Source organism: Triturus cristatus, chromosome 4_1 (assembly GCF_964204655.1).
Source record: "Triturus cristatus chromosome 4_1, aTriCri1.1, whole genome shotgun sequence".
In the NCBI taxonomy this organism is placed as follows: Eukaryota; Metazoa; Chordata; class Amphibia; order Caudata; family Salamandridae; genus Triturus; species Triturus cristatus.
The window spans coordinates 914,651,388-914,664,427 of NC_140585.1; the positions used below are offsets into that span (position 1 = coordinate 914,651,388).

A 13,040-nucleotide genomic window follows, 5' to 3' on the forward strand; every position below is an offset into this window, starting at 1 on the left:
TCATTGTGTGCCCTCTGGACTTGCTCAGGCTACCTCCATGATGCTCCGCAGTTGTCCCTGTAATGCTGGTTTCCGTATTCATTGTGTTCACTGTTGTGTTTGTTGCCAGCACCAACAACTCCCTGAGGGCTGGCTTGCACTCACCCCACACACATCCAGCACAGGCGTCACTGTACATGTGGCCCTGCCAATAAAGGGGCTGGGCGCACGTGCCCGTAGCCAGTTCGACATAATATCTGCGTGTGTCCCTGTGGTCTTGTTGCATGAATGAGGGCCCTGGGCCCTACGACATTACATTGTGCTCTGTACAGCGGACGCAGACAAGTCAACGCAGGCAGCGGGTTAGAGCTTGGACATGTAGCTTTGTCGTCACACGCTAAATTCGTAAGGGAAGTGGACTGTGCCGTCGTACGCAGAGCCAATATGGGTGTGTGACTGATATGTGCGTGCCCTTGGGCGTGGTTCTGTACTGAGAATGTGCATCTGCATGTGTCTCTATGGCAGTGTGGGTCTCCTTTGTGGGGTGTAGGTGGTCCCCGAAGGGCAATGGACACCCATGTATGTGTTCTAGTTGGCTTTCCATGAATTCGGACCCCATCCGCACCTGTTGGGTCACCTCCTTTTGGCGTTCTGACACCTGGAATTTGTGTGCTATGTGTGGTTCGGTGAAGTGTTGTGTGCCAGCCGTGCCTGCGGGTTCTGTATGCTGTGTGGTCTGTTGCAGGGGCTGGGTTCTCCTCTAAGTAGCTTGTCTGCCCTAGTCCTGGTGGTGGGTTGCGTGGGATGTCCATGGGCTGTTGTAGGGCATCAGTGTCAAAGGTGTGGTGCTTGTCTCCGGCATTACTGATGGGTTGTCTGGTGTGACCTGCTGGAGGTGTTGTTTGGCCCTCTGCAATGTGGAGGGGAGATGCATGTTGACATTGTGTTGACATTTATGTTGGCGCATTGTTGTTGTAGACATGCAGACTGTGTGACAATGTACATCATGACTGTTTGGGCGGTGCTGGCAATTTGAGTTGGGACAGTGGACATTTGGACTACATGACTGATGTGAGGTTGTAACCCTACATATGCATCTCACAGTTCCCTGGTCTGTCCAATGTGATTGGCCTGTTTGTGCACATGGGCGGACCCAGTTGTGTCCCCTGTTTTGCAGTGTCGGTGTTGCACTTTGTGCCGCATTGTCATGGGATGTGCTGTGATTGCTATGTGTGTGTGCTGCAGTGTGCCACGGGGATGCTGGACATGTCCCTGGGTATTTCTGGTTGTGCAGTATGCTACACATCGTGGCGCATGTGTGCCATTGTGCCCATCTCCCCCCGTCCCCCCAGTTCCTTTTAGATCCTCACCCTGTTGTTGTTGTGTCAGGTCCTATCGAGCTGTGTCCGGACTCCCACCTCCTTGCACGGTCTCCACACTGATGACTGGCCTCCATTTCCTCCAGCTCCTCCTGTGGCGCAGGACTCCCACCTCCTGTCGCCGTTGCTGCCTTCCTGTTGGCAGCGGCTTCGTGCCTGGTTTAGGTTTCCACGTCATGCCAGCACCTCTTGGCCTCCTCGACACTCCGTCTGCATTCTGGATAGTCTGATTGTGGGTCAGTTGCTGGTAGTGTACTGTCACCTCCGTGACGCTGGTCTTGTTTTCCTGCAGTCTGCACCCCGTCTTCCTCTCCCTCTTCTCCTTGGCCTTCCCCGAGCCCGTTGTTTCTTGCTGGTAGTCTGTGGGGCTTGTGGGGTTCGCGTTGGCCTCTACGCTGGGTCAGGGTGCATCCATGTTGCTACGCACTTTGGATTGTTTCTGGTGTGTTGTTTTTGTTGCTTTTATAGTGTATTTTCCCGCCAGAAGCGTGGGATTTGCTGGCCTGCCGCTGCTTTTCGCAGCTTTTTGATTCGAAATTGGCCTCATCGCAGCTTTTTTGGCATTCGTGTTTCACATTTTTGCGGTGTGGCGTTGATTTTTGGGCAGCCATTTGATGTGTTGTCTGGTGACTATCGCATGGTACCGCCGTGTTGTGAATACTTGGTTGACGCGGCGTAATTTTCCCGCGATAGGCTGCGATGTTGGAAGTTGCGTTACGCTACTCTTGCGGTAGTTATCACACGTTCTTGAGAATATTCCTCTAAGTCAGGGGTCTCCAACCTTTTCTGTAGTGAGAGCTACTTCCGATCAGTGAAAATCTTCGTGAGCTACTAAAGGCCAAGCAACTCGCGCATTTTTTGGAGACACCTCCCACGCCCTGCTTAATTGTCTTTAAGCCTAATTTCTTTATGGCCCATACTGTGGTATGAACAAAATACAACTATAGAGCTGATCAAAGCTGTCAGCAGACTGAAAATCATTAAATAGTAAACTGTATATCTGTCTCACACCTCATTCGCCACACTGCTATGCAATGCGTCACATAACATGATAACAATAACTGCACCTTGGTGTTTATCAGGCAAGACAAGAAAGCACTTCCAACATAGGATCAAAAACCAAAGAAAACACTTCGAACCAACCACCCTACACATGCCATAGCTTGCTAACCATGTAGGTAAGTGCTCCGGTGCCACAATTAGTAAGCGCTATTAAACTGCTGCAATAGAAGGCTTCCCCTTTCTTCATTATCAAAAACAAAGGGAGAAAGGTTATGTTACAAATGAATACACATGATTTTCATTCATGTCCGGGCCTTTGCAGACTATTGGAACAACAAATGGCCAACATTTGGAAAGGTGGTAGCCTTGCTTTCCTTATAAAGCACTTCACTCAGTTCTATAACACATGCTTTAAGTCTGCAAAGTCCATTTTCAGAAAATGCATAGTTCTGCAATGTTCAGCAACAGACTGTCTGCTAAGCCTTGCACTCACTGCAGTCCTCTTCGACTTCCAGTAATAATATATAGTAGCATGAAACATAGGTCAATGTCCCTCAGCGCATACCTCAATAAACAGAAAGCTCCATAGCCTGATCAATAACAGGTTCTAGCCAGGAACAACCCTTTGTAATCCATTAAAAAAGGAATACAATACATTCATCTAGTCCAGCCTTATCACACTTCTGTTGAGTAGGACTCGCCTACAAACAATACGAACACATGCAAAAAAAGATAGTTGGATTATTTTCATATAAACATAACTTTCTGAAAATGAGCATGAAAAATAAATAGCACACTGGTAGTTCGCCTTATTCTCATGGTATTTCAAATGGGCTCTCATCACCCGCCCAGACCGTGGGGAAAGCTGATATTTCTCAGACATTTCTGTGACTATGCATAAAGAGGGCTGCATTATAGCGCCTATTTGCTTTCATTGAAAATGTCATTATTGAAGCAGAAGGCCCCTTGTGTAACCTTACATATTATTGAAATAAGAAATAAAGCAAACTTATACATTAACTAATCTAATATACAGATCAAATTAATTCAAACTCCTACACATCATGAAATACTGAAAATGCTCAGACAAGCGAGCATGAATTTGTTCCTTAAAAACATGCCAAATCTGATCACACCTCGTGCATGCTCACACACTCCAGTTGTCTATTGCACTCACCAGCCTGCTTTCCTCCTACATAGGCCATGAGTTTCTAAATCAGTACAATGGAGTCCTTCATTCAACATTCTTCTGAGTAACACCTCAAGAACCATGCTAAATAAAGACATTACACAACAATGGGATCAAAGTGCATGGGTAAAAGGGCTAATGAGCCTTGCTTAGAAAAATCCCACGCAAGAAGAAATTACATCATCTTAGCCCAGCCACTAAAATTGTAAACTGCCGCTAATAAATGCATAGCAGTAGATTAGTAGAAGTACTTAACAAATCAATTTGTTTTGCGTAGCTGTGGTGCAGCAAAACACAGCTCTGTGTCACACAAGCAGAGCTGCCTATGCACAAAGGAAGAGTGTGGGAGACAGAGAGACTGGGAGTGATAGGACAGAGAGGTGAAGGGCCTGCTTTGGGAGGATCGGGTCAGTACATGTAAAGCGCTTTGATTTCAACTTCGGCTGACACCACGCTTTAAAATTGAAAGAATATATAATGAAGCACATTAGCAGCCAATGTTAAAATCAAAGGGTCTTGCATGCACTGAGCCGCTTTCATTGACTACCACACAAAGGCAAATTTATAGCGTGCTGTAGTAGTAAGTGAAAGCAGTTTGTGCAGACAAGAATCTTTGATTTTAACATTTCCTGCCACCCCAGTTCCTGCCCAGTACCTGCAAGGACCTTGGACTTTAACCTCTGCTGCCACCGTGCTTTGTTACTGAAGTCCGATAGAAAGCACGGTGGCAGCCGATCTTAAAATCAAAGGGCCTTGCATGCACTAAGTCACAACGTCCTTGCCTGCTCTGAACTGCTTTCACTGACTTCCACACAAAGGCAAATTTAAAGCGTGTTGAAGTCAGTGAAAGCAGTTCAGGGCAGGCAAGGACTTTTGATTTTTAACATTGGCCTCCGCCGTGGTAGCAGCTCATTGCCTGCAGAATCTTGGATTTTAAGGTCGGCTGACACCGCACTTTATATCGAAGGCAAATGTAAAGAGCGGAAGCATCCGGCCTTAAAATCAAAGGGCCTTGCATTCACTTAGCAGCTTTCACTGTCTACCACGCAAAGGCAAATTTAAAGCGTGCTGTAGTCAGTGAAAGCAGTTCATGCAGGCAAGGACTTTGGATATTTAAATCTGCTGCGACCGCGGTAGCTGCTCAGTGCCTGCAAGCACCTTGGATTTTAATATCGGCTGCCACCGCGCTTTGTTACTTAAGGCAGATGTAAAGCGCGGTGGCTGCTGATGTTAAAATCAAAGGTCTTACAATGCACTTAACCGGTTTTACAAACTATGCTGCTAATAATCAGGGGGGAACACTTACCAGTCCTGCGCAGCTTCCCAGGAGGATGAGATGGCAATTATGAAGTGTGGTGCCTGCCTGGAAAAGGCAGGTGGCGCGTGACTGCAGGAAGAACGTCACGTTCTTTGGCCCGCCCCACCCCAGCTAAGCTCACTTCAGCTAATCAGAGCAGCTGGTTTGTGTGAGGGCGGGCAAGGTCTTAGAGCTGGCAAAGACAATGATGGGATACAAAATAAAATGCTTAAATGACGTCTCTATAATTAGAAAGTAGCGCGAGCTACTCCCAGAGGGTCGGCGAGCTACCAGTAGCTCGCGATCGACCGGTTGGAGACCCCTGCTCTAAGTCTTCCTGAAAGACCTCAACTTCCACCTCGATGACTACGCAGACACCAACTCCACTGACCTCCTGGAACGAATGGACAACATTGGCCTCACGCAGCTGACCTCACCCCACGCACAAAGCAAGACACACGCTGGACCCCATCTTCATGTTCAGCAACAGAATCAGGTACAGCCACACCACAGAACTCACCTGGTCCGACCATTCCATCGTACACTTCACCATCTCTGGATACCCACGCACCTCCCCCAACTGCCACAGCGCCCTCTTCTGCAGCTGGAGCAAGGTCACTAAGCACTAATGGACTGGTGCCCTCAGCATCACCCAGCACGACATTTCCTACAACATGAATCTGGCAGTAGAGAACTTCAACGCCTGGATCACCAGCGCTGCCGACTGAGTCGCCCCCACCAAACCAGCCAGCTGGTACAGCCCAAAACTCAGTGCAGCAAAGCACAGATGAAAACAACTGGAAAGGAGATGGCACACCAGCAGAATTAACACTGATTGAGCCACCTTTAATTCTGCCCTAACTACCACTCCAACTCAAAGTTATAACAAGCATTGGCATAGCCAATAGGTCTCGCCTTTGGGACCTTATAAGTGTTTAGCCATGCAACAGTTGCATAACTAAACACTTCTAAGGTCCCAAAAGTGAGACCTATTGGCTATGCCAATTCTTGTTTTAACTGCTGCAATCTATTGAAGCCTCACGGAGAACATCAAAGCGGCATCAAAGCAGCCGCGCGGCCGCGAAAGTGATCGCGATCAAACATTAAAGCGGCCGTGAAAGTGAAAGTAATCACGGTAAAGCGCGGCACGCGCGCCCGCGCACATGCACTGTAGCTCTAGGCTGGCCTGGTAGCACTTTTTGGAGCCCTCTCAATAAGTCTTGCCAGACCAGCGCATGCGCTGGGTCAGGCGAGACCTAAAAAGGAGGCCGTGACACACAGCATCGAGGCCGAACCAAGCAGACCAAGGAACTCTTTGCCATCAGCAGATAGTTCACCTGCCCACCAGCCAATGAAAACTCAAACCCCTCATCACAGGAACTCTGCTGACCATTTCCACTCTGTCCAACTTGTTGCAGATTCTGAACCCAGGTGCCACTAAAAGCACATTATTGAAGCTTTTCATTGATGGAGTTGATTGGCAGCAAGAGATTCTGTCATAGACATATTTTTGTTTTATAATCAAAGTGTTTAAGAAGCAAACACAGCATTTCAAATGTAATGCTGTTAGCCAGAGTGGGCTGGTAAATAGCCTGAATTTAAGGAGAGCTGGGCTCTTCCGTTTGGTACTGTGGTACATCGCAGTATGTCCCGCACTACCTTCCTATCCCTTGGGTAAAGTGCCCATGCATAGTCCTTGATATACTCAGTGGTACCTTCCACTGCTAATTCTGTTGGCTCTTAAACACCAGATGTTTACTATAGATGCATATTCACTCTCTTTTGGCTAGTTCAGAGAATATATGTACAACAGCATATATTTTTCTCCGCACTTAAGACACTAGTGTTTTTGCATAAATTATGACTCATCAACTAGATTCTGTGATCGATGAGGAGCTTTCCATACTACCTTCAGTAGCCTGGCTAACTAGCTGATGTTACTTTTGCCCACTGAATTGGAGTGAGCCTCCTTTGTAACATGAACCCATGACATGCAGATCTTCAACCACAGTATTAGTCTCTTCATAAAGTCCTTCTTATGAAACATGCACTGGCTCGGCTGTCATAGTTGTGTTCGAGCTAACATTGAAATGGAGCCAACTATTCCAGAATGAAATAAAAGAAAGTACGTACAGAATCGAAGACCAAAGTGACATTTTTAATTTTAGATGTTGGTGTTCAGCCTCCTTGTTCAAATTTAGAAGACAGGGCCACATGACCTAATCCCCTATTAGAACGTGTTGCTTTTGGGCCAACTAAGAAGAGTCTCATAATGTCGACATAGTAGTATTTTGCTACTGGAAACATCGTGTGTACAACAAATAAAAACCCTGTAACATAACATGTACAAAAATCTTCAGTCCATAAATAGTTAGCCTTTTACCACCATTATTGCTATTTCTGTTGTAAGTTTTAGGCAAAAACGATTGGAGGATATAAAGATGATCAATGGAATACAAGTTCTCTTGCAATTGTCATGCAACAACTCCATTAAGTTTAAGACTGAGGAACGGTTTGAATTTTGCCAAGAATTCTTAACCAAGCTAGAAGGTTGGTTAGCCTTCTTCGCCAATGCTATAGGAATTGCCTTCTTTATATTTTTCTATTCTTTTGACAGTGAGAAGGATAAAGTTGTTCTGCTATAATTGGTGCATCATTCAAATTAGGCCTAGTGGAAAAAGCAGGCTAGAAAACTCATCTCTAAATTGTAAGAGAATAATTCTCTTTTTTTCACTAAGAGGCAAAAAGCGCTTGCTTTCTATCAAGTGAATGTGTAACCTCACAATATTAGCACTGTGGCTAAGATTTGGACTAATGTAGCTAGTCAGGAAGCAATTGGGCAATATTTTGAGGCAGAGCACTATTCATTGAGCTGACTCATTTTGTCTCAGGTGAGAATAAGTAGAGAAGTTCTTAATAGGGATATTGCAAAAGGGCTTCAGAAATACTATGTTAATGCTTTTCTCATACATTCCTTTGTCCCTCACAGGAAGGCTTGGCTCTTTGTAGAAAGAAAGATTGTGATGAGCAGTGTTCATTTCCAGAGAGGCCAAAGGCTGGCACCTGCTGTCCAGTGTGTGATGGTGAGTATTGACCATACAGCTTATTATACCGCATAGCCTGAATTTTGTGTCTTTAATGGTTACAAATATTTATGTTCTAAAATTACAAATGGCCTCAAGAAACATGCTTGTTAATTCTGTCTAGTGAAATGTTGGATCTGTAACACTTCGTTAGCCTGTCTTCCCCATCTCCAGCCTCGATTGGCTTTTTCAGTAGCTGAAATGAAGAAAAAGAATTTGACTGCATATAATGACCACTAAAAAAACAGAGCAAACAAAAAACTCTGGAAGTAAACAGAAAACATTTCAGTTGACTGGCTACTCACACTGATTAGCACACACAGCTCCTTATATGGTGCTTGTGGTAAAATGGCCATGTCTAAATAAATATGTTTTGAGCTGGTATCTGATGGAGCTTAGGGAAGCAGATAAATGAATAGTAAGTGGAAGAATGGTCCATGTTGAACCAGCCTATCCACGAATCCTAGATTTTCTTTAGAGAATCTACAGGGAGGAACAGTAGATTTCTGTCCATGCTTAAAGCAGACATTGGAGCACAACATTGGGCACAGGATGACAAATAGAGGTTCAATCTTGGCACTTTAAGACTAGGCAGATAACTTTAAATTTGAAGACATTTTCGTGTCTGCCTGTGACAGATTTGCTGGTCATGGATCCCTCATCCCCTTTCACTTGAAGTGGATCAGTGTTCCTGCATTTTGGTCATATGAAGTGTTCTTAAATAACAGTCTAGGGAGATTGAAATCGAAAGTATTAGGGTAGTCTATCACTCATTGGAGTGGCATTGGTAAGGTGGGTTGTCAGAAGAGGAGAGACGTAATCCTGTTGAGGCTGAGTGGTGTAAAGAAACAACTGTTGACCACCACATCTACTTTGGTTTTTTTTTCTTGGATGAGACCAGGTTCAAAAGGCCATTAAGCACAATGAACATGCCTTTGGATTTTAGAACTATTCAGTTGTAATCCATCCACTGTTAGTTAACCTTCATTTAATGTTTTTTTTAAGTCACTTATGTATTCTTGATTTAGATTTGTGGGTCACCCATGTGCAGTTGACCCACAACTGAGAACCCCTCAAAGATGTTGATCAGAGGAGCTAGGTACACATTAGTAAGTGAAGACACTGGTGGTGATATTCGGCCAGAGATTTCTATGTTATTGAAAACCACAGATGGATTTCAGACAAAGAGAAACATCCACAACCCTTTTCACTACATTGAGGGCATCATCCCAAATGCTGGTACATGCCATTTCGGTGTCAGTGCTTGGGGCAGAATCAGAGACAATTGCGAATTACTTGGGGAGTATGCAACTCCATGACTACTATTTATTTCACTATTTCCATAATTTTCACACGCTGACACTCATGGTAAAGTATGTGTTCTGCTTCCAAAGCGTTTACTTTTAGTTAAGTGCATTTTAAGGAGCTGTTGTTCTAAAACAGTGGCACAAACTGACGCATGACTGACATTTGGAACACAATTCTGCCCTAAATCGTGAGATTTGGAAATATTTTTTTCAGCTATCCAAATTGCTAACCAGCATAGCAGCCATTGCAGAAAGATTATCTGCGCAGCATGTCCATTTTTAACTTGGAGTCATTACTGCAACATTATGCTCTCTGCATCTTAGATAAATTATACTTTCCCGAAACTAACTTAAGAAAAACACAAAGCCTATGACTGCCATTAACCTAGGTAACAGTGCAATAGAAGTGCCACTTTGTTGCTCCGACTAATAATAACCTGCTTTCATATAGCGCTTGCAGGAAAGTGCACCTTTTGGACATGGTCACTCCCATTTTTCTCCTAGTATTTGATGCAACTTTGACTGTAAAGTGCACTGAGCTCCAGCTAACCAGGCCCCTAGTGACAGTGTTCTTTCCCAAAAACAAGGTAACTGTGCAAGTGCCAAGACTTTTTTCACACCCTTAAGTCCATAGTAAATGGTACCCCTTGTAGTCATGGCAGGGCTACTAAAGAGGGTTCCTAAGGCTGCAGCATGTATTGTGTCACTCTAAGGAACCCACCACCAAGCTCAGGCAAGACTGCTATTTCAGGCTGCTTGTCTTGGTGCAGACAAAAGTCGTCACACATCCTTGTGTGCCATGTCTCCTACCACTGCATGTAATACTTGTAAGTCACCCCTACAGCAGGCCTGACAGCCCTAAGGCAAGGTGCTTAGTACTGCATGTGAGGGCATACCTGCATGAGCAGATATGCCCCTGTACTGGTCATTTCCATTACTGCCAGTACAAGTGACCAGGAAAGCCATTTTAGAACATGTGCTGGACACTGGCGAAAACGAGTTCCCCAGCGACATGATCGCTTCACTGCAAAAAGGGATGTTTGGAATCAAGCATCTCATGTTGGTAAACTCACACTGATGCCATTTTTGGGTTTACCAATACATGCGCATAGAGGGCACCTTAGAGGTGCCCCCTGTCAACCTACCAGCCACTGGTTTCCTTGCTGACTGGTTTCTGCCAGCCTGCCACCGAGGCGCTGTTCTGACCTCCTAGGGTGAGAGCCCCTACTCTCAGGAGACCCAGAATAAAAGCCTGTCTGGGAAGAGGGTGAAAACCCCCTCCCACAGGATGACCTGCTGATTAGCCTTCCTGGGGGAGGGGGGTGGGCAAGCCTAAAAGCGCTGCTGCTTTTGAAATGCAAATCAGGCTGTCCCTCACAGGAGAGGTAGCCGACCCCTTTGTCTAAGGCCCCCTTGGCACCTGGACAGATGGGAAAATTAGCTAGTCAGGTAGGAGTGCCACCTTCAAACTAGTACTACCTCTAAGGTGGGCTACTATGAGGTGGACACGATATTTCAGAAGTAGCCATCTTTGTGATGGCATACTTAGGAATTCTGGGACAGGGTTATGTCCATTTCCCACATGAAGGGGTCAAATAGGGGGCATAGTGACCCCAAGGATCAGTAGCCCATTGGCTACTACCCTGCACTCCTCTAATGCCTTTGAGTTCAGTATTTGCCACCAGATAAGCAGATACTGACAACCTACAAAGATGAAGGACAGGAAAAGCCTCAAAAGCAGAAGACTAAAAAGATCACCTGACTTGACCCCAGCCCCGCTGTCCTGTCTGCCTTTCTCTGTCAGCCCTGCGCCAAAGATGACTCATCTACCTGGGAGAACTACATGCCTTCAATAAAGACCAAAACCTCCCATAGAACAGCGGAACTGTTCCCTGCATCCTGAAGAAACACTGAAAGAGAAAACTCTGAGGCCTCGGAACCGCTGAAACATGACACCCAAAGCCACCACTGCACCTGTCACCTCCGACCCGAGTTGAAGTGGGCCAACAAGGTTCCCCAGCCCTCCAGAGCTCAAGTCCATCGTGGTTACACTGCTCGTGGAGTCCCCGACATCACCTGCAGCCTCTGCACACAGGCTTCCTCGACCGTGACTGCTCCCTGTAAGAGAAACCCGACTCCTAAAGACACCTCTGCATCCGTCGCCCCTGGGCCATGGAGAAGAGAACCCCAGATGCCCCTACATCCTGAGCATTGCAAGTCTTGAACACCCCTGGTCCTTCACCCCAACTGGCTTCCTAGCCAGAACCTGCAGTCTCTTTTTACAGTGACCTATCCCCATTGAAACCTATTAGGCTCCCAACGCTGTTTTGCACCTGCACCCAGCTGCCCCCATGCCCGCATGGTGTACTGTTGGTGCTGTCTTGGACCGTGCCTACCACTCACCTTAACTCCTTTAGATTGGCCCTGTAAGTCGATGTACTGTATCGGTTTGTAGAACTTGTTCTTCCTTCCATAGGATAACATTACAGAATGCAGAAATTGCTCTGTGTCCACTTTTTAAAGTGAAAATAATTTATATTTGAAAACGTACTTACCTGAATGATTTTTCTCTGATGCCTAAACATATTTAAAGATACTTGCTATTTTTATAAATTGGTGTGGATCCCCTTCTTGAGTCGTGTTGTCATTTATCGATCATTGTGTATATTTGGAAATGTCTTGCACTCATCTGTGTTAAGCCTAAGGATGCTTGACCACACTGCCCCCTAATAGAGCACTTTGGGATTGTATAGCAAGCTTCTACCCACTAGTAAGGGACCCCTTGGACACTTTACACGGAATATCAGATTTTTTGATATATCACATAAAGAGCCAGCTTCCTACATTGGTCGCACAGTGGTGGGAAAAAAGCCTAAACATTTGCTGTACCACTTGGTTAATAAGTGATTCCACGAAGGAATCCAAAATTAAACTAGCTGCCTTGGTGAGGTCCCTTTGCAAAACACTTTAGAATTGAAAAAGTAGTAAAGTAAGTTAGGCCTTTAGAAAAGTACTTAGCATCTTCCCAGTAGATCAACCTGGATCCCTATAAGAACCGTAGGTTGGACAGACTTAAGACCCTCTTCAAAGCATGAAACATCACCATGGGACCTAGACCAGCAAAAGGACATCTGCAAAAACTTCTTGCAGAAAATGCTAGGACCAGGGCTGAGGGAAAACAAAACCCTGGGAGAGGGGACAGAGGATGCTGCAGTGGATGAGGTAGATGATGATACCAGCAGCAATCCTACCGATAGTAACACCAATGGGAGCACTACTGGCGGTGCTCCAGAAGAACTAGATAGTGAAGAGACTCCTAGCTATAGAAAAGGAAAGAGCTGAGTTGGACCTAGAACCCATCTCAGGTGGCAGCAAACTATAAACAGGGAAGATGGCTTTGATCCTAAAATCCCAGAAGAGATTGTCGCCAAATACACAAAAGTGATGATATCACCAAATGGCTTACAGCCTTTGAGAGGGTTGTCAACTGAGGGAACTCTATAAAATGTATTGGGGCTCTCTGCTCTGGGAGATGTTCTCAGGAAAGTGTATGAATAGACTCCTGACACTAAATGGTGGATCTGGTGACCTCATAAAGGAAACCCTGATTGAGGGCTTTGGATTCACTTCTGAGGAATGCAGGATCAGGCTCAGGGTGACTAAAAAAAACAGAGTCAGTCCTGGGTAGATTTTGTAGACATAGCTGGTTGAAAGGTAACAAGGTGCATGATTGTGATGGGCTTTACATTTATTGATGAAAGAGCATCTGTTAAGTAAGTGTTATCTGAAAAGTTGCATCAGTAC

General features: G+C 45.5%; 1 protein-coding gene across 1 annotated transcript in view; it reads left to right on the forward strand.

The window, feature by feature from the left end:
* Window positions 1–13,040, forward strand: part of KCP (kielin cysteine rich BMP regulator) — a 496,613-nt gene that overhangs the window by 245,681 nt on the left and 237,892 nt on the right. Inside the window, exon 21 of the mRNA XM_085653703.1 lies at window positions 7,836–7,929. Within this exon, the coding sequence (XP_085509829.1) occupies window positions 7,836–7,929 (94 nt within the window). The remainder of the gene's footprint in view (window positions 1–7,835; window positions 7,930–13,040) is intronic.